At 44.2% G+C, this 19,919-nt stretch overlaps 2 protein-coding genes across 2 annotated transcripts in view; one reads left to right on the forward strand and one right to left on the reverse strand.

The window, feature by feature from the left end:
* Positions 1 to 648: 648 nt before the first annotated feature.
* LOC118473858 (uncharacterized) lies at positions 649 to 4,834 on the reverse strand. Its single transcript, XM_035963633.1, has 2 exons — positions 3,349 to 4,834; positions 649 to 2,554 (listed from the first exon to the last, which is right to left on the reverse strand). The coding sequence occupies exons 1-2, from the start codon at positions 4,811 to 4,813 to the stop codon at positions 2,160 to 2,162; spliced, it is 1,860 nt and encodes a 619-aa protein (XP_035819526.1). The 5' UTR covers positions 4,814 to 4,834; the 3' UTR covers positions 649 to 2,159.
* Positions 4,835 to 14,922: 10,088 nt separating this feature from the next.
* The window catches only part of LOC118473859 (ATP synthase subunit alpha, mitochondrial), a 7,931-nt gene continuing 2,934 nt past the window's right edge, over positions 14,923 to 19,919 (forward strand). Inside the window, exon 1 of the mRNA XM_035963634.1 lies at positions 14,923 to 19,919. This exon is cut by the window's right edge and continues 2,934 nt beyond it. The gene's annotated coding sequence lies outside the window, so the exon portion shown is untranslated.

The following is a 19,919-nucleotide window of genomic DNA, read 5'->3' on the forward strand; positions in this document are numbered from 1 at the left end:
TACTTGACGGATTCTATTTCAGCTAGTGGGATTTCATTTAAGTGACGATAATCAGGAAAGAACAGGGTGGATTGGCTCTGATCGATACCATCTAAAAGTGCTTGCTTCATTCATTCGTGACATTACTGGTTATTCTTATTTAGTTTCGCCTCGCTCTTGGAATCATGCGCATGGCTCCATGCATATTCATGGGGGGCCTAACGAGTGCTACGAGTGAATGCGTAGCTTTGTCTTCTCTTATTCAATTTCGAGTTAGAGGTTAGAGGGAAAGAGAACTCCCCCAAAGCAGCCATTCTCTTAAGAAGAGCTATTATCCCTTGTTATTTCTAAAATGTGTATCACCATACTGAATCTAGCGCAAAGCTAGGAATGATTATCGGAAGTTGGCTACTTACTTAGACTTAGGTAAATCAGTTCCTTCTCTAAGACCTAACTGCGCTGTCGAGGGTGATCTTGAAAGAGCACATGAAGGATAGGGAGGGACCGGAATTCCCCTTTTTTAAAGAGCTGCTTGTACTCAAGCTTGAAGGTGGAGATCTTATAAAGGTTGCCAGTAAGCAAGAAGCAAGCAGGTATCTATTAACAGCAATAGTCAGAGTCATATAAAAGGTAGCCAAAAAGAAGCATCGAATCCATCAGGTTGTATGAAATGAAAGGAGACCCACAGTCCCACTTCTCCTTCCCCCCGCCCCAGAAATGGGGCGGGCCTCGTTCTTCTTGACGATACCACCGTTCAAAAAGACTACACCTTCTCCCTAAAAACGGAAATCTGGTTTGGCAGTCACAAGGAAGATTGTGTACCCCAACTCAAAAAAACAGGCACGGGACTAGCCCGCTGTCCCGAGGACAAGAAAAAGGCTGTGTTTAGCCTTTTCGTGCGCGATCCCAATCGTGGACCGTTAAGTCGATATGGGCTTTATCTTAGGTTCCCCCGTATAGGTATAAAAGAAAACCCTTTTCCAGTTCATGTTATCGAGGACCTGGGCGATTTTTACCCGCTTCTCGGCGCTCGCCGTTTCAAGGTGAAGATCTTCGTTAATCCTTTTTAGGATTTTTTATTTTCGTATACGCTGGCATGAGCGAATAACATTTTTGATTCGTTCTCGCAAGAACGAAATGGATGGTGCTTCAGGTTCAGGGTTCGGCGGGGTGTGGCTTGTGGATGGTTCGGACGCGGCATTTTCCTCCGACTCCGATAAGTTGAGGTACTTTTGCCAACTCTCAGAGGCGGATCCCGAAGCCGACCCAGAAGAATTCATCCAATTTATGAGAGCGGATTCGCTACCGAAGAAGACCCCCAAGAGAGAAAGAATCACCAAGGCGAGACTCCCAGGGCAGCCCATCTTTCTCAAAAAGGAAGAGAGGGTGAGCCCAGAACCCCATTCTTTCAAGAAAGTTAGAATAGAATGAATTCTGTCGAAAAAGAAAGCAGGAAAATAGGAGTAAGCGAGTAGGGTCAACAAGATTCTAAACGAATACGCGAAGGATATTTTTTATATTATTCCAATTATTATTTATTGATTGATTATATAATTTTTTTTAGATCCATATTCATTTTCATTTGCAAATACAAACTCTCTTGCATTTTATTTTGACTTTAGCGCTAAGGATAAGGGAACGGAGAAAAAAAGAGCTGGCTTGGCTGGTACATCAAGCATATGACATATTGCTTGTTCGGTGTGGTACACATATCTGTCAATGTCAATCAAGTAAGAAAATTCATTCCCACTGTCTGAGGAAAAGGTGAAGAATTGCAATTTATTGAGCTTGTAAGGCCCGTCCCCGATAAAGGGTATAAATAGGGCTATAAGTAGGCCGTTTGCTATTGCAATAAGGGCTGCTCGCCTTTCCTTTTGACGGCTTGGCTTCCTATCGCTCCTATGTAGTGGTCGGCCTTAAAAGGAGTCTTCCTACCATACCATCATGCATGCCTATGTTATAGTGCGTTAAGCTTCGGCAGAAGCAAGCAAGATGATGAAGCGAAGCTTCGTAGACAAGGCTCGTTCCGTGCTTTACTTACGAGCTCGTGTAGTAAGGCCTCGCCCTACTTCAATAAGGGCTTATGCACTCCACTCGTAAACGAGCGTTAGAGCTTTTTGAGCGAGCGAGCGAAGCCTTCCCTCACCCGAGAATTGCATTTCCGCTTCAGCTTCCCCGGTTTAGTTGGTTTGGAGGATTAATTGATTGGATACCCAATCCGCATAATCTTTCAAAGTCACTGCTTCTACGACGATAGGCGTAAAGGCATGATTAGTTCCACAAATCTCACTGCACTGACCATAGTAAACTCCTTCTCGTTGTACCGAGATGGAGGTAAGATTTGAACGACCAGGTACAGCATCACATTTGACACCTGAGGAAGGTACAGCCCAACTATGAGGTACATCAGCGGGTGTTACAATCATACGTAGATGAGTTTTGGCTGGTACAACCACTCTATTGTCAACTTCTAATAAACGTGATTGACCCAATTCTGGATCATCTTCTGGAATCGTATAACTGTCAAAAGTGAGTGACTGTTCATCGGAACTGTTATAGTCCGAATACTCATAAGGTTGGGTCGACGCCCGCCTCCCCCCAAACTTGACTTGCAAGTTTCCCCGCAAAAAGCTCTCCACGCCTACTCTTATTTTTAAAGAGCGCTATTCTTCTTTAGTTAGGTAGTTCTCCCCCCTCTTGAGTCACCCTTATCTAAAAAAAAAGGACGGAGTCTATCTAGATCATAGGATCACTGTATTCAGAGGTCAATTCTCTTTCTTTGACCTCCCACCGTTCACGACATCCCTTGCTTCTCGCAAGAACGGCTCCTCGGTGGAGGAGTAGAAGCGCTGGTCCCCTTCGGCCAAGTGCTTGTGCGTGCTCTTACCTACCGTAGGACCTCCGTCCCCGAAGCGAAGAAGGAGGAGCAGGAACAACAGGTTGTCCTCTCTTGGCCCAGTAGTTCCGCAACTACTACCGTGGTTGTTGCCAACGGGGATCCCCCATTCCGAAAGGTAACGGGGCCGGCCCTTAGGTCCAAAGTTGTATGCCACTGCTGTGGTGCCGATAGATTCACTACTGAAGCCCCGTTATCGGACATTGCGGGCTTAGCATCTATTTTTCGTATATCGCTCCACCACACCGAGAAGAGGTATGTGTACCTCCAGCAATAACAAGAATGGAACCATAGGCTCCTATGCTGGGAGCATTTCGGGGTATAGGTCTAACCACCTCAACTCCCCGTTTCTGGCATGCTATAGTTCTTTTAGTCTCTCGACGACGGGAATGGGAGATGACCGGTAAGCCAGATGCTTCGCGAACCACCGGTACATTTCGTTGCACTTAAATCACCCTCGTTAAGAGGCGCACTCCGATACCATTGATGTCCAATAGCTTTGATAGTAATGGCTGGATCTACTAATACCCCGTCCATTGAGTATAACAGAGCAAACGATGGTATAGCAATGAACAATGGAATGACACTAGGAAAAATGGTCCGAATAATTTCGATAGTAGTTCCATGAACAATCCTTTGCGGGATTGGATTAGTTTGCTCGTTGAAATGCCATAAAGCGCGAACCAACATCCGTGATACGAAAACCAAAATCAGAATGAGGAAGAAAAAGATATCGTGATGTAAGTCAATGATTCCTTGCATCATAGGTGTTGCTGCGTCTTGAGATCCTAATTGCCATGGTTCCGCAGCATCACAAAGAGCGATTGTGAGGAATCGACATTCTAATGAACGAAGAATCATTGGCAGCACCAGAAGTAGGACCAAACCGAGAGTGAGTAGCATAGACAAGGATAGATTTGTGAATGAGACATAGTACTCACCAATATTCAGATCCAGAATTGGGTGAATTCCAAATTGATATTGATCCAACGGGCTGTTGAGATTAGGTAGGTTACCAAAATACCCTCTGCCTTGTTGGGCAATCAAGTAGTCCCAGTTGCCCTCGGCAGACATTCGGGCGTGCAGATCTTGTATTCTCTGACCAAAACAACTACGTCCCTGAGGTGTGTGAATCTCCTCGAGTAAGGAGCGCCAAAAAGCGTCGTAGTCCGCAATCGCACTCTCACGCCGGATACCAGAGAATAGATTCACACGGAAAGCGCTTATTTCCTGTACTGACGGGAGATTCAGGTTCCTCTCACGCAAGATACCTTCCATTTCTCTAAATAAGGGGAGGGCTCGGAGTACCCTATGCACATCCTCCACCGATTCCGATTCTCGATTTAGTGGGATTCCAGGCATCCCACGAGTTGCAATCATAATGGGTTTACTACTTGATAATAGCATTTTTCTATCCGTTAATAAAAATATCATCGTACTTGACAATTCCATCTTTTTCAGCTCTGCTCCCAAAAGAGAAAGGAGACTAGACTGATCCATTCTTGACGTCGGCGTTGGTTTTTCCAACGAAACGAAAAAAAGAACATTCGAACAAATAGACTTGATTCCATGACAAGCAAAAATGCTAGCTTCCCAGTACAGTAACGCATACACTATAGACTTTATTCTCCCGTGCTCTACCCAACGAAAGCCATAGTATAGTAACGAAAGCCATAGTATAGTTGAGAACAGGAGCGGGAGACTGAACACCGACACAATGTCGATTTGACAGATCATCGCCATCTCTTTTGATGTAACGAGCACTCTTTCACGAACTTCTCGGACAAAACGCAATGCTCGTTTCGCATACACTAGAGCGTTTGTCCCATCCTTATCTAGTGGGCCAATGAGATTACTATTACTATTACTATTACTATTACTATTACTATATACTATACGCATTTTCTGAGGAGCAACATGAGACTTGATTTCCTCCATCTCTGAATACGAGTTCAGCTCCGGCACCTATTGATTTAGCTCCTTCTAACATTATATATAATATATATCTATCTATTATCGCGTGTATACTTTCTTTACTTTGTATCTGTGCTATTTCGGTTTTCGTCGGCTACCTGACTTTGATTTTTCTCTTTCGAGCCGAGAAAAAAGAAAGATTTTAAAGCCAGGGTCCCATAACTTTATAAAATAAGAAAAATCCATTTTTCCTATATAGAGATGATATCGCGCTTGCGGCTCTTTCCCCGATTTATCGTTGATTCCTTTTCTTTTTTTCGCCTATGCCAACTGAGCTAACTAACTTGCTGTTTTTTACTTGTTTGGTATCTAGAAATGCCAATTCAGTGAAACATACCAGAATATCGTACTAGATAGAGACTGGGCTCGTCCTGTATCAAGTACTATCTGCCTTTCCATGGCCTTGAGCGGACCTTTACTCAGCTCCTGCTAGAAGGGCTTACGACGAATAAGATTGTTGGAATGGCTTTAAGTGTGCCGGGCTTGCCCCTATTCCAGTACTATATAGATAGCCTCGCCTCGATGGATCGTTGATTCCTCAATCATGGCATGCACAATACGCCAGAGAACCTAAATCATCACATCATTGTAATACGCATTTTCTTGTAAGTTAAGGGAATAGGCCCTGCCCTGGAAATCCATCTCGATCGAAAGCAAGTGAGCTTGTCGGTTGAGTCGTCATAGATAGTGGTTTCCTCAAGTCAAGCAAGCCCTAGAAACTCGATCCCACAGGGGAGGGGATATTCATTTGAGTTGCCGGTGCCGATCTACGCTTTCCAGGTAGTGAGCCTGCTTCATGACTCGATCTATATTTGATTTGCCGAAGATAGTGGTCTCCTTTTGAAGAAGTCGATTTTTCTCTTGCTTTTCCACCGGGCCGGTGCTCCCCTCTGTTAGGAAAGCTGGAAAGGTCTCTGGTTTGTGAGTGACAAAGGTTTCATTCATCTTACTGCCGTTTATTGGATCGAGAATAGAAACGATTGCTTGATGGCTGGTTGAACCATCCTTGCCAATGAGGTGGAGTGGCCAGTGCATCCCATGATATGAGTGACTGCTGGGCACCCTTCCCGCTACTTCTCTTTCCTCGGTAAGCGGATTTCCGTGGAGTTTGCTCCGCTCTAAAGAAGGGTTACCAGAATAGAAATAGGGGAAGGATAGGCCTCATCAATTAGCATTCTATTGAGTCATTGTTTAGCAATCTCGCAGTCATTGAGACAAAGACTTAGCACAGGAGAGGGATCACTGGAGCTATGGCACTTTTTAGCCAGTCTGGCTGAAAGCAGCCTAAGTCCAGGCAATGCAATTCCGGTGGGACGTGCCCAAAGTGGCTTTTGCCAGAAGAAGCGGTTTTGCGGGATGGGGAAAAAAGGCATTTCAGTACATTGTTCGTCGAAGGAATAGAATAAAATAAAGGTATGCTCTCCTGAAAGGAGAAGGAATTCAGGCTAGCCCCCCTGCTCTATCGTCAGTCGTTCTCACTCCTTCGTCCATCATACTCCCCGCGCCGCACTCCCCAAACTCTATAGGTTGCGTTAGCAATACGAGCGAATTGGCGGTTTCGAGCGTGTAGCAATGCGAGATAGAAGATTGAGCTTGCATGCAATAGCTATGGGTAAGTGCGCCGTAGGCACGAGTGAAGGGAACTAGTAGCCTTATCACGTCAGGTAGCTAGCTAACCGAAGGAGATATATGCCGTTTCGCCACAACAACGCCTATCGGCCAAGACCACTTGAAGATGGAGAGTCAAGTCTATCTCGCCATGAAAAGTGAAGTGAAAGTAAAGTAGTAACAGGATTTCCATTGAAATACTATTATTTCCGATCTGCTTCATCCTCAACCAAACAAGACAGCGGATTCTCATTTATCATAGGTAAGATCAAAGAAGAAGAAGTCGGTTCTAGTCCCTTTGTTAGCCCGAATTGTTGCTATCTCTTTCTGTCGAAGGGAATGCAAACAAAGCGCATCATCCTAGTACGAGATCATCATCCCCGTAGGAGATTCCGGAGCTTTGCACATCCATCAGTCACGTGGACCATACGCACTGGTGCTTTTGCTCAGCTCTGTCGATACCTCGAGCTTCTATTTCTTCTGTTAAGGGAGATGATGTAAATGTCTTAGTTTTCCCGGTAATCCACAATCCATTGTCAAAAGCGAATTGTGAAATATCTACGCCTAAATGATCAGAGACTTAAGTTGCCTCCGTCTAAGGAACCCCTGGATAAGCTTCCTAGATCCTCGCTTATCGTTCACGATGCCATAAACCTTGGTTAGCTCTTCAGAAGCAAGGTATGCCAATTAGTTCAGATGGTGTTCTACCGCCCAGCCCACTTCTTCCATATTTGAAAGCCTTGTCTTCCTATTGATTCCACTCCAATAAATCTATTGCACACCCAGTGGTGAGGTCGGTGATAACCCAGTATTAAAGAGCGGATTCAGCGACTTGTTACACAAATCATTGTAAAGTACAGAGAAAAAGGAGATCTAAATTGGTCAATTTCAAACTCCCGCCACATCCGGGCGAAAGGAGTGGCAGATAAATCGAGAATCCAATTTCGAATGAGCAGAGGAAAGGTGTTTTCCCTCGTTTCTCGCTTTGATTGGCTCGTGGGTGGATAGAAAAGAGATTCTTGGCTGCGCATGTCAGTTGACCATGTTCCAGAAATCGATCCAACCAAGGAAAAAGATACAGACGGATCTTGCTTCTTATGTGCTGCCCTGGTAAAGACCCGTAAGTGGAATCAATAATAATCCTTTCTAGTGGGACTATGCTGGGTTTCTTATGTTAGGAAAAAGAGGGTTCCAAAATCCTTTAAACAAATCCGGCACTTGCTGCGGGAACTTCATTGTGGGCAGTTCCCCACAGAAGATGACCTGGCACTTATCGAGATGTTGTGGACGTATCACCATAGTTCTTAGCTGTCCGTATTGGCGGTTAGTAAGTAGTTTGGTTTCTAGGAGGAAATTGGTTCCATTTCTCTTGCATCCATAAGTAACAAAGATCCTCTTTAGGAATTTCTTGCGGCAGGGTTGTTAGCTTGGCTTGAGTATTGCAAGGATGGATTCGAGAATGGTGTTTTCAGAACGACGCTTGTCCGCCTGCTTGTGAGTCAGTTCTGCCACTCTTTCCTGCTGAAGCAAGAATCCGAGGCATGACTAGACCACTCTTCGATGAGATAGTCAAGACCCTGGTAAGCGTTAAGAAAGAGAGGCCATAGGCACAGTCTCCCCTTGGGAAAAAGGGAAACCCGGCTCCATTTTCTCTAAAAACTTCTATCTGGCCACCTGAATAAGTTGATCAAACTCTTGGCATACAGATTTGAATTCTAGTTGGTATCGGCCTGTCATACTCATCCTCCCCTCGCCCATGAAGTATGATATCCGTTGTAGTGCTTCCAATAGCAGAGCCGTGGATCCGACAACCTTGTCTACTGTAAGGCTGGGGATGTGAGTCTATGCGTTCTCCACTCCATTCTATTGATGCTTCTTATTAGCTAGATCGGGCCCAATTGACAGACAGGTTCTGCCCTCCGAGCACTAAATCCCTTCATCTTGCACTGGATAAGGGAATCTAGTATTGAGAAAGAATGGTACTTCTTTTTTACGTCGTTTATAGACGGAGGAATGGATACGAGTAGCAACATCGGGAGATGGAAGCTGACACAGGCAAGACAAAACATGAGTCTTCATAAGCTAGAGCTTCCGACCTTTACTATTTACATCAGCTCAACCTTCTTGCCCATTTGCTTTAGCGGTTTGATTGGCGGGTTTTCGGCCTTGCGTAGATGGTTTGCTTGGGCTCTAGGGTCATTCCCTTCTCAAGGCTGGCAAAGTAGGTTCTTTATTACTCGAAAGCCGTTGCACTTTCGTTTCTTAAAAGTAAGGTATTGGTATACGGATCAGTAGGAACTGTTTTGGAAGTCTACTCTAGTCTAGTACAGTGCTTTAAAGTAAAGGTAGCCAGTAGTGGTAGCCTGTAATGGATCGTTCAGGGAAGGGAAGAAGCGTGGCATCATTTATCCTAGCTTTACAAGCTTGATAAGTATTGGTACAGGTATTGTTAATGGTTGGTTCCTTGAAGGGAAGTGCTATCATTATAGCTATCTTTTTACTAGTAATGGAAAGGTACAGGAACCTTCCTTGAGAAGAATGGGTTTTGGTGAAGGTGCGGGGCTGGTATTGGTTTTTGTTGCTAGGTTTTGAAGATGCCTTGCAGGGAATTGGTACAGGTACAGCTTCCTTCGTATCTGGTATGGGTGATTGGTATAACCTAATGAAAAGAGGAGTGGTTGCTACTACTTCCTTAATAAAACCAGCTTCCTAAATAAAACAAATAACAACTTTATTGTTCTTCTTCCTGCTTTCTTCTTCTTCTTCTTCCTCTAGCTCCAATAGCAACCTGCTTCGGATCCAGCATCTGCTTTCTTCCTATTTCCTAAATCTAACAAAAACAACTTCTTCTTCATCCTCCTACTCCTAAATAACAACCCTGCTTCATACCTTCCTTTTGGCCTTGCAGAGAAGTGGTATCACTGCCTGAAAGGATAAGAGTGTGTCTAGTTTTACAGTGTATAGCCTAGTGCTTGAGTAGAGAGGTTTCTTTCTGCCTTTTGTACAAGAGCAGTTAATGTAGTTGTACTGGTGCGTTCGTTTAGGCCTTGCTTGATGGGATGCAGGTGATGGTGAAGTGTTCCTTGCTTTAGAAGAGTCCTATATATTTTAGCTGACAAGAGCAGTTAAGTTAAGTAAAGTTATGGTAGTGGCAGGTAAGGATCCTTCGTTTCTGGTTTAAGCCCGGATAAGAAAACAAGGAAGTTGGTTGAAGACTCCCTCTCTCTCATTCTTCCGGAATGGAAATGCCATTCTCGATAGCAAGGTAGGAGACATAGCAGCCATAATCACTTTCATCAGAAAAGAGGTTTGTTTTCTTGCTTGTCGCTACAGATCGTTTTTCCGGGCTTCATCAGGAAGAGCACTTGCCATTCTAAGGTTCAATGAAGCGGGTCGAAATATGGCTTGCTTACTTCTACTTCCTTCCGTTCGTGTAAGCACTCATGCTTCCACTTCACTCTCCTCTCGAAAGCCAGGCCAGGTTCTAAGTCCGGTAGGTCACTAGCAGTTCGAGAAGAAGGGTTTTGTTTGATTCACGAGTTCACTCAACAACCGGATTTGCCCTCGATACCCAAGAAGAAAAAGTGGATTTCCCTTAGGGCCACAACTAATTAGGCAACCCTATTTTCCCTCAGGAGATCAGGAGAGTCGATGGTTGATTCGAAAAGTCCCTCTCGCCTAGTGGCTAAACTAAAGAATCCGATGGCACGCTTGGGATCTAACCAGCACCAGAGATCTCTGTTTCAATACGCCGATCCGATCCTTGAAATACGCCGATCTACCAAACAGCTTGCTTGCTTTTAGTTGACGGGCAAACCTGAGCACTAACTAGTCCTGTTCCACTTCTGAATCTACGTCAAATTTCCGGAAAGCTAATCGATTTTAAAAAAGTGCATCTAAAGCACCCTTTACTAAAATCAATGTAGTTGCATGCAAACCTTCTGCAATAGCATGATGAACCAAGAAATCTCCGGGTTAGCATATATCAATGATGTTTTCCAAGGGCTCAAAACGCTAGGTTCGTTCTCTCGCTCCGGTAGACTGCTTCTTCTCTCAATTGCCAAGAATGGTGCTGGTAGATAGCATGGTTTTGGTAGAAACGATATCTCGTACCTGCTTTGCTATAAGTGCCTTCCCTCCCTTTTGATTAGGGAAATGGGATTCAAGATTTCGAATAGTTCGATGCAGATGGGCCAGTTCTTGTCCGAAGAAGGATGTTTGCTTTGAGGTTTCCCCTAGTTGGGGAGACCGAGAAGGCCCTAACGACATTGCATCTCCTGTTCTCCTGTGTTAAGAAGAAAACTTGTCCGAAAAAGCGAGATGATAGGAATAGAGATTGGAATGAAAGTTGGACTAGTAGATCCTTGTTCTTGTTCAATGAATACTTCTTTCCCAGGTGCTGTCAGAAAAAGCAAACTGGTTGGATCCCAGTACTTAGAAACCATTTCTCCGAAGCAGGTGCCAAACCTTCTCTTCTTCCCTTAGAAATTGGTCCAGAATAGGCATTCTTCGCTTAGGGCAGGTAGGTTCTCGGGAAAACGAACTAGACCGGTAAACTATTGCATCTTGGCCCGAGAAAAGAAAAGATGGATTGGAGTGATTGAACTAGAACCCGGGTGAGCCCTCCTATTGATCAGATCTCGGTAGTGAAATGATAGGAAATATGCCAAGAATAATTCCATTTCATCTCTTGTGTGATCAAACGGGTTGCCCAATGTACCAAATGCTTTCTATAAAGTGTGGAAATAGTCAATGTAGGATGGGACTCTGACCTAAAACATATGTGCTGGGTGTATCTTCCCGCCGACCAAAAACTTATGCCCAGTGCCAGACCTGAAAATAAAGGAAATATAGGAATGTGGAAATAGGAATGTAAGAAAAGCCATCAAGCTAGGAACACAGAAAGCTACCACTTCTTGTAAACAAACCTATGCTATGAAACAATCAAAGTAGATCGGATCGTATGAGGGATGCCTACAGGGCAAGGATATCATGATTTGAACAAGCAGGGGAAAGTCAAGAAGCAAGGTCACTAATCTAGATCCGGCCTGGCCGAAGGATAAGAAATGGATGGCTATCGCTTTCCTTCTTAGGTGAGGGATTCGAGATGTATGCGCCCGCATAAAGATCTGAGAAGCTATGAATCTGTCGTATATACTATAATAGACGAACAAACACATAAAGAGAAACCGGAGACTAATGACCTAGATCATCAAACCTTTCTGTCCACACTCGATCCTTAGCAATAAGCCTACAGCTAAGAAGATGGAATGGTACCAAGCTCACTTATACGCACTCCTAAATGAAACAAACTAGACTATCACACTAAGTTACACCTGCCCTGAGCCATAAATCAATAGAAGAGTTCGGTATTATTTCCATCTTTTCCATTAGTTTCTATGAAATCCTGATATTCGTTTTTCTATTCCACTGCGCATAGCCCGGTTCTTTCCGCTAGCACTGGCAATAGACCCTTAACCGGCACTGGCACTGAGTGCATTACTTACTGAATTACTTACTTTACTGCACTGCATTTCCAGCTGGCCTTCCCGAGTACGAGTATGGGTTCGTTGGATCATTCTATTCTATGTCAATTGGAAGTTGCATTTCAGACTCTGGAAGCCCCGTTCCTTCTCCTTTTAAGGTAAGGTAAGGTCGGCATAAATCCATCAGTGGTAGGAATCAACGATCCATTTCGTAAGAGAAGAATTGGGGAAAGCACGCAGTTGGCAGTTGACATCTTCAATACAGAACTCTTTCTTCGCTTTCTTTTCAGGAAACTCGAAATCTCGAACTAGAAATCTCGTAAGAGAGGATCAAGCTCTAGTCTCACAATTGAGAAGTACGGCACCTTTTTGCCCAATAAGCTAGTCTACCTTTACTGCGGCACCTCGAAGGAATGAATAGCCCGGCCCCTTCTCTCAGGAATCCGTTGATAAGGCAGTGTAGGAGTGCAAATCCTTCTAGAGACTTTCCAGTCCAGATTCGACGCGACGCTTAGCTTATTATTCTTCTGAAGATGCAATTCTGGATCTCTGTACAAGCTTTCAAGATTGGCTGGGCGTGAAGCATCTCTATTTCTTGTGATTTCCTTGTCAGTTTCTCTAGCAGCCCTACCTCAAATCCTCTTCTGTGGAAAACTAGTTCGTTCATCTGATGGCACCCAATGAGTAACTACTAATGTTATGAATAAAAGGCCAGTCGCAGATTGATCCGATACGCCAGACCTGCTTCCGTTGTTTGACTTCCTGACTTCCTATAGTGTAGCTTTCCCTGAGCGAGAATACGACCCAGAAGTACCCGCCACTCTATCTCTGAAGTGAGTTCTGTCGACACCTCACAAAGAAAGAAAAGGAGGGCTAGGCCCGAATAGGTCTTTGAATCCTGGCCAGAATTGAGGGGAGCTTCGCTCTCCATTGAGTAAGGAAATCCAGCCTCGGGAATGAAAGTAATTAACTGAAATATCCAATAACATATAAAATAGAAATGTTAAAGCATAACGAAAGAGTAAGACCTCGGTCGTGCAAATCATGCCGAGGAGGCTTCCTTTCAACAAAATGCAAGGATTCTCCGGGGGATAGCCGCTATTAAAGAAAGCCCTGGGCTGTGGACTCAGTATGGAATGGAGATAATGTGGTATGCTTTCCACTGTTGGCAGTTCTAGATAAGAAAAGGTTGAGTTCGGCTGGCTCGGCTCGCTAGGAGGATGAAGCTTCTACTCTTTGAGTGAAGTAAGTTGGAATCTTTCATCGTTCTTTTCCTTCTAATGTCGGACTGATGAAAGTCGTTTTTATGAAGAAGCGTTGAAATAAGAAAAAAATGGTGGTCAAATAGAAAAAAGAAAAAAAGATTGAGGGCTTTTGCTGCCTATAGGGCAGGTACTCATTGTTTTACTTCGCTCTTCTTTTCTCGCCAAAAAGTAGAGCAAGGAAAGAAAATGAACACGCAAGGAAAGAGGTTGGTTATTCGATCACTGTTCTCGGAGTCGTACACACTCCACTTATGAGTTGAACAAAGAAAGTAATGCTCGAAAAAAGAGAGTAATGCAAAGTGGACAGATCAAGTCAAACACGAGTCAATTCCCTAAAAAAGTCTCCCAACCTGACTGGAAAAGTGGGAACCGACTTCATCAAAAACCATCAAGTCAAGCCCATATGCATTTAATAATAAGGGATGTTTCGCTAAGGATCCAAAAAGGTTTCTTATAATCTGTCTAAATAAAATCCAACCGTCCTTTCTTTAGGAGAATATCGCCTATTTCTCACTTTTGATACCAGTTGAGTACGGCACGGCACGGCACTATCATGAATCAATGGAAAGCTTTTTTTCTGACTAGAATTGACACGCTACTGCTAGTTGTAACGTAAACAGTGGACTCACTCACTCAATCTGCCGTGCCAGGTATGAAAAGAGAAGCTAGTCCGGAAGCAAGGTCAATCAAGTGCGCCACGTCTGTCCCAGGCAAAACCACTGACTGCTATGGCAACCTCTCTTTTGATTCTCCTCATTAGATTCTACTAATCTCATTGGGAGCTGATCTGAAAACTTCTATCCTATCTCGCTATGGGCCAAAAGTGCATCTCACCTAGTGGAAAAAGTTGCACTATTTCTTGGCACAACGATGGATTCCAGGCATGGCTGGCTGAAGAACGGAAAATGCTTTGATTATGCATTTCTCGAATCTAGTCCAACACAACTGAATTTCGCCCCTCCTTCCTACTTTACTTTCCACCGGACTCATTCCAAGAGTCAAGAGTGAATGGGATTCTATTAGGCAACGAAATCAAGTGCTAGTCCCCTTCTCGGGAAAGCCAATTTCCTATTCCAAGAGTCTAGTGGTAAGTTCTAAGCTGGAATGGGTCCGATCCTTGCTAATGAATGAACTCCGTCACTACTCCTTTCCTTGGGCCAAAACCACGGAATATTTTCAGGAAACTAGACTCGAACTGAACCATAGCCCGGCACCCTCGAAACGATGGATTGCTTTTGAGAAAACCGCATCTCACTCAAAAGTAGCCTACCCCATTTTCCCGAGGGAATACGCAAATCCGGAGTGGGAGAAGGCTAAACCCATTTCTGTTCTGATCCGCCAGATCATGTCATGTCTTGTGTCAAATAGATATTGTCGTATGGTATGGAGTGAGAATCGAGATGACTATGGCCAGTAGAAAGAAAGAGAGAAAGAGGTAACGGCATCTGATTACCGCTTTTAGCATGGAATTTGGTACCGGATCGTTTCGAAAACGAGTCCCTAAAGTCTGTTTTCATTTCAATGGCAGGCTCAAGGAGTGGAAAGTGAGTCCATTCCTTGGTAAAAAAAATGAAGTAATGCTGCTTCCTTCTTAGACTTAGAGAAGGGCCCCTATTTTTTATTTTAGTCTAAGTAGCCTATAGTGGTTGTTTCCACTTAAATAAAGGGCGGGTAGGCTAGGGAGGGAATGTTTACTTTTCTTATTTGCGGGGAAAAGAGTTGATGCCGCTAGCAGCTCAGCTTAGGCCGTACCTACATGGGCTCCAGATCCTCCCTGTCTTCCTGCAGATTCTGATTCCAGCTTGCCTTGAATCCCAAACATAACGACTACTTGATTCGCGCCGGGCGATTCCAGTTCCAGAGTGATTTAGCCCGCGCCTGGGACAAGTGGTTTAGTGGACTCTTGAGAAGTAGCTTTTCGGATCTCTGGGTACGTGTTCCACCTTTGTTTGGGCGTTGCAGAAAGATAACCTGCTGCCAGAAGAAATAATGCAGAATTGAGTGAATAATGCCTTTAAACCGGTACCGGTAAAGTACTCTCGCGCTTATCTATTTATAGGCCCAACCTATGAAACAAGGTTCTCTACCTGTGTAGATACGGCAAACAAACTCTACCAATACCAATCCACCGGAAGAAGCCTGAACAATCACCCAGCAAGAGCTTTATAGGATGTTTCCTTTCTTAGTCTTAGTCGAGGTTCTTACAACGTGGCTTGATGCAGTGTAGATGTTTTGGTAGTCCAGTTCAGAGATATGACAGGAAAAACTCCACACTAGAGACAAGAACATAGAAGAGAATAAAGGCAAGGGTGTGCTTCTTCTTTCTGGAGAGACTGACAATAAGAGTAGATTAGATCGTGTGCTTCTCGGTGCGCCGACTACTTCACTGTTACCTACCTATCATTCACTAGACCGAGTATGAGTACGGACTGACATTCACTAGACCAAGTCAGAGTAGGGGGTTCCATTCTTCACTACACCCAATCTGTACCGACTCCCATTAATTACAGGTTACGAGTGTGGAAAGACTTCTTACTTTATTCCATTCACTACTGGTTAAGTAAGCATGAACGTAGATAAGAGAGGAGTCAATGGAACTCTTGGCTTGTGAACAAGTGACTTCTTTCTTTTCATAGACTACACTACAGACTATCAAGCACTAGAAAACAACAGGCCCAGTTACGTACGAGTCAGGCAATTGTCTACCCTCACGAAGCAATGAGAAAAGGTAGGTGCTGATGTGCTAGTATAGAACATAAGTAAGAAAGCATCTATTTCCCTATAATCACCGACGTTGGTATTTGCCTACACCCCATTCTATGAAAAACTCCGCAACTCCAAATATTCGATATAATAGGAAGGCCATTCACTTTAAGAGGAAATGGAGCTGCATAGCGTTGCCTTCAGACTGGTATTAGCAAATGCTTTGTTGATCTGAACCGAACAAAGACACATCTTTGGTGCAGTTTTCCTAAAGGCGGCTCACAGGGAAGAGATCCGTTTTGTCAATCAGCAAAACCAGTTTTCGTAGTGATGAAAGAAATTTCCCTCGATCATGTGTTCTCGGCCCTGTGACTGGTAAGTCAGTTCAGGCAAGAGATGATGGCGGGTCGATCACGATTTAGTCTTATTGATAATTGAGTATACGTCCGCCTAAGGTAAGGTCTGGTTAGAAATCCTTAGGAACAAGAAAGGGCACACAATCAAAGCCAGAGGTCTTCGAACCTTGGTATTTCGAATCAGATTGATAGCTTTTTGAATGGCAGCGGTTCCGGGACTCTAGTCTTTCGTTTACAGGTTCTACATTAGGTTCACGAAACCTATCTACACAGCAAGCTTCTTCAACAGGTCATTGGACATCACCCTCACTTCTTCTAGCAGGAAAGCGCGTTAAGAGGTAAGATCGTACCTCAAGTCAAAGGGCCTCGTTATAGTTGGAGGCAACACACGCTGAACAAACCTCAACTTGCCTATTTTGTGTAACTGGTTGAAACTACGAATTTCCAGTTCATCTTACGATGGTATACGGTGACGGGCCAACCTTCTATACTAGTGCATTCATAGGAGGACGAAGCAGGAATTAGGAAGCCCTACACTTCAACCGGAGCGAACTTCACACTCGAACTTAGATATAGCAAATAGATCAAATAGGCTCAGAGAGATACGGGGCATAATCAAAGAAAAAGAACCGTTGGAGTGGCAATACAGCTAGATAGATAGATAGAAAGTCTGATTCTAAACTCAGTCTGATCTGTCACACCCAGCCATAAACAACCATTCCAGATTCCCAAGATGAAGTGGAAAGAAAGAGGATGCATTCAGGATCTCATACTTCGAGAGCTCAACAGCTGTTAGGAACGTCGAGTCCCGCTAAGAACTGCTAACGTCGAGGGCTTTGATTCTTTTATTTCCTACCCAACATAGGCAACACTAGACTGATCAGACTCAAAAGACTACGCCTTGTCTTTTTGTCCTAAACTCAGCCGACTCTCCATATTCAACTGTTTATGCCCCCCATAGTAAAAACCACTCACACCAGTTTTGCCTAGTAGAGTGTACGATCAAAGTGAACTTTTTATGCCAGCCATAGTCAAAAGTCCTACTTTCCTTCGCACATCCGTTTGATTGCTTAATCTGTTTTGTTACCCTTGCTATCCTTGCCTCCTATGGATAAAAGGAAGAAGAAACCTAGTTGAAGTAAGGAAAACAGGTTCATAAGGTTTTCGAGTCGAATCTTTGATATGGAAAAGTCGTATCACCGCTCCGCAACCTGAACCACGGCACTTCCAATCCTCTTTATATCACGATTCATTATGCAAATAAAGCTTTTCCTTGCCACTTGGATTCTGGCACTTTGAAAGAAATACGAACACTTCCACTACTGCTCTGGAAAGAAGAAATCCGTCTTGTTGCGAGGAATTCTTTGCAATGGGGAAGGCTAACACTTCTTGCTTACTCACTCACGTTATTCACTCAGAAAAAGTAAAGTAGTAGCACCACAAATAAACTCATCTATCCCAGGTAGCCCCTAAACCTGATATGATACGATGGGGAACTGGGAAATTACAGAGAGTGGTGGGTCCCGCCGCGCAACGGATGAATCAAAGCGAGATCAGATTCCTCTTGATGAGGGCCGATGTGACTTCCTTAAATTCTTTCCTGAGCTCAACAAAAAATGGAGGGGTTGGGGCTTTGGCTCCAGGCCCAAACTCTATCTTGTGGTAGACTGCCCTCCTAGGGAGCGCTTGGGCAACTAACTTGTGGGGCATGACATTCGGAATTTCCCGAGAAAAAAAGTCTTATGTGTATTGGATCCGTCTGCTGGTTTCAGGGATGGGAGTCCACCACTCTTGTCCAGTAATGGTAGGGATTCGCAGAAGAACCTCTGGATCGAAGCAATGCGGGCCTGTCTGTCTGTATGTAATCTACTTCTGAATGAGGGAATCCACTTTTGCTACTAGGGAATCAGACTAATAGCCTGCGCCTGTTGGCAGTAGTACTTGAACTATACTTGACTCGGCAAATAATATTGCTATATCGAGGGACTCAATCCAGAGGACATTTCCAATAAGCTACTCTGGACTGGCAGCTTTCAGAGATTGATCTACGTATTCCTATTCGACTTGTGGTTCCCGAATCAATAGCGGACTTCCGTCAATCCATCAAGCAAACAACGTTCACTGATACGAGACGGCACCATTTACTAGATTTGCACCACGCCCTATTCATGATCTCTTCCCTGGTCAGTAGTAGGGTTGCCGGTGCCCAGGAATAATGCTTGTTATTATTAAGCCGAAAAGTAACGTATTAAAAACAAAGTGAACAAAGTGTACCGTGCCAACGGAGACTGACCGAACTTCTACGCTATGCCCCGACCCTGCTGATAGATAAACTATTCATCTGGTTGAGCCAGGCTGGCCCTATTTATTCCAATGGAGACTAGACTAGCGTTAGCTGAAAGATAGGATTTCAAAGATAGGTGTTCCCCATGATAGCAGTACCTTTCTCCCTTTCGTGGTGGAATGGACCGCGAGTAAACTGAGCCTTCCGTACACAGTGAGACGGCCTTTTCGAGACAAGTCAGAAAGCTCTTAAGTCCAGTAAGCTAAGCAAAGCTTTCCGTTGGACTAGCAATATCGGATGAAGGAAGCAGCGGTGAACGGAGTCAAGCTATTGGCTGGTTCTAGCCCACACGAGATGTAGGTCCTGATTCCCTGAACCGGAAGATAATGAGCATCGCGGTAAGAGAGAGTCTACTCGACTTGAGAATCGTTGATAGACAAATCATGCCCGGCAAAGGAATAGGACTAGTGGAAGTACCCGATCTCATAGTGGACTCGCAATCACCTCCTAATGGTATTATCACCAGGGCTGCACTGCAAGAGAATTCATTCCATTGAGCTGATGGGAGGAACTCCTGTTGGTTGTTTCGAAGTCAAGGATGCGGCCAGGGTTGTTAGAAAATAAATAGGCAAAGAAGTAGAGCCGTCTTTTGCATGGAATAGGCGAAAACCCTTGTTCCTTCTTCTAGCTCGGGAAGCAGTTTATTAGCGAGGAAAGACAAGCCTTCTGCTTCTGTTGATGCTGAGGATGTAGCCTAGCCGTTGTTGCAGGATTGGCAGGGATAGAGGAAACTGGGAATAGCGATTCTTCCTCCAGATAGGATTTCATGATTGAAAGCTGTAGCTCATGATTGATTTGAAATACGCATCCCTCCCGTATTGGTGGAAGTAGATCTTATATCCCACCAAAGCATCGGCTAGTTGCAAGAGATATTGTTCGTAATGCGCCGCTTGAATGTTCTTCTCCCATATGTTGATCAAGTCTTGAACAGAGAAATAATCCATAATCTTTTTGTTCTTCAACCAGAGCCTTCTGAGTCTATCTTCCCCTTCCTTCCTATTAATAGAAGACAGAATGCTAGGCATGACCAGTCCTATATTCACTAAATCATCCCAATGATCCCTAAGAATACTGAAAAACTTAGCATTTATTTTATTTTGTACGCTCTGCAGCTTGTTCAGACTAGAGAGTACTACTTCAGTCTCACTATCATTTACCATGTAGATATGAAAATTACCCTCGTCCTTTTTACTCGATAGCAGTGTGGTCTTCCTAGAAACCGCTCCCTCAGAATTTAAGTAACCGCCTGATAGATCACGTGCTTTGTGTGTGAGACGATTCATGTCAGAGGCCTTCACCCATTTTGAT

This window comes from Zea mays, unplaced genomic scaffold (assembly GCF_902167145.1).
Source record: "Zea mays cultivar B73 unplaced genomic scaffold, Zm-B73-REFERENCE-NAM-5.0 scaffold_152, whole genome shotgun sequence".
NCBI classification, from domain to species: Eukaryota; Viridiplantae; Streptophyta; class Magnoliopsida; order Poales; family Poaceae; genus Zea; species Zea mays.

Excerpts from the sequence above, each read along its gene's own strand:
- LOC118473858 (XM_035963633.1), bottom strand. The coding sequence starts at position 4,813 with ATGGAGGAAATCAAGTCTCATGTTGCTCCTCAGAAAATGCGTATAGTA. Across the intron at positions 2,555-3,348 it reads TGGACATCAATGGTATCGGA|CTTATGAGTATTCGGACTAT; the intron begins GTGCGCCTCTTA and ends CGTCGACCCAAC.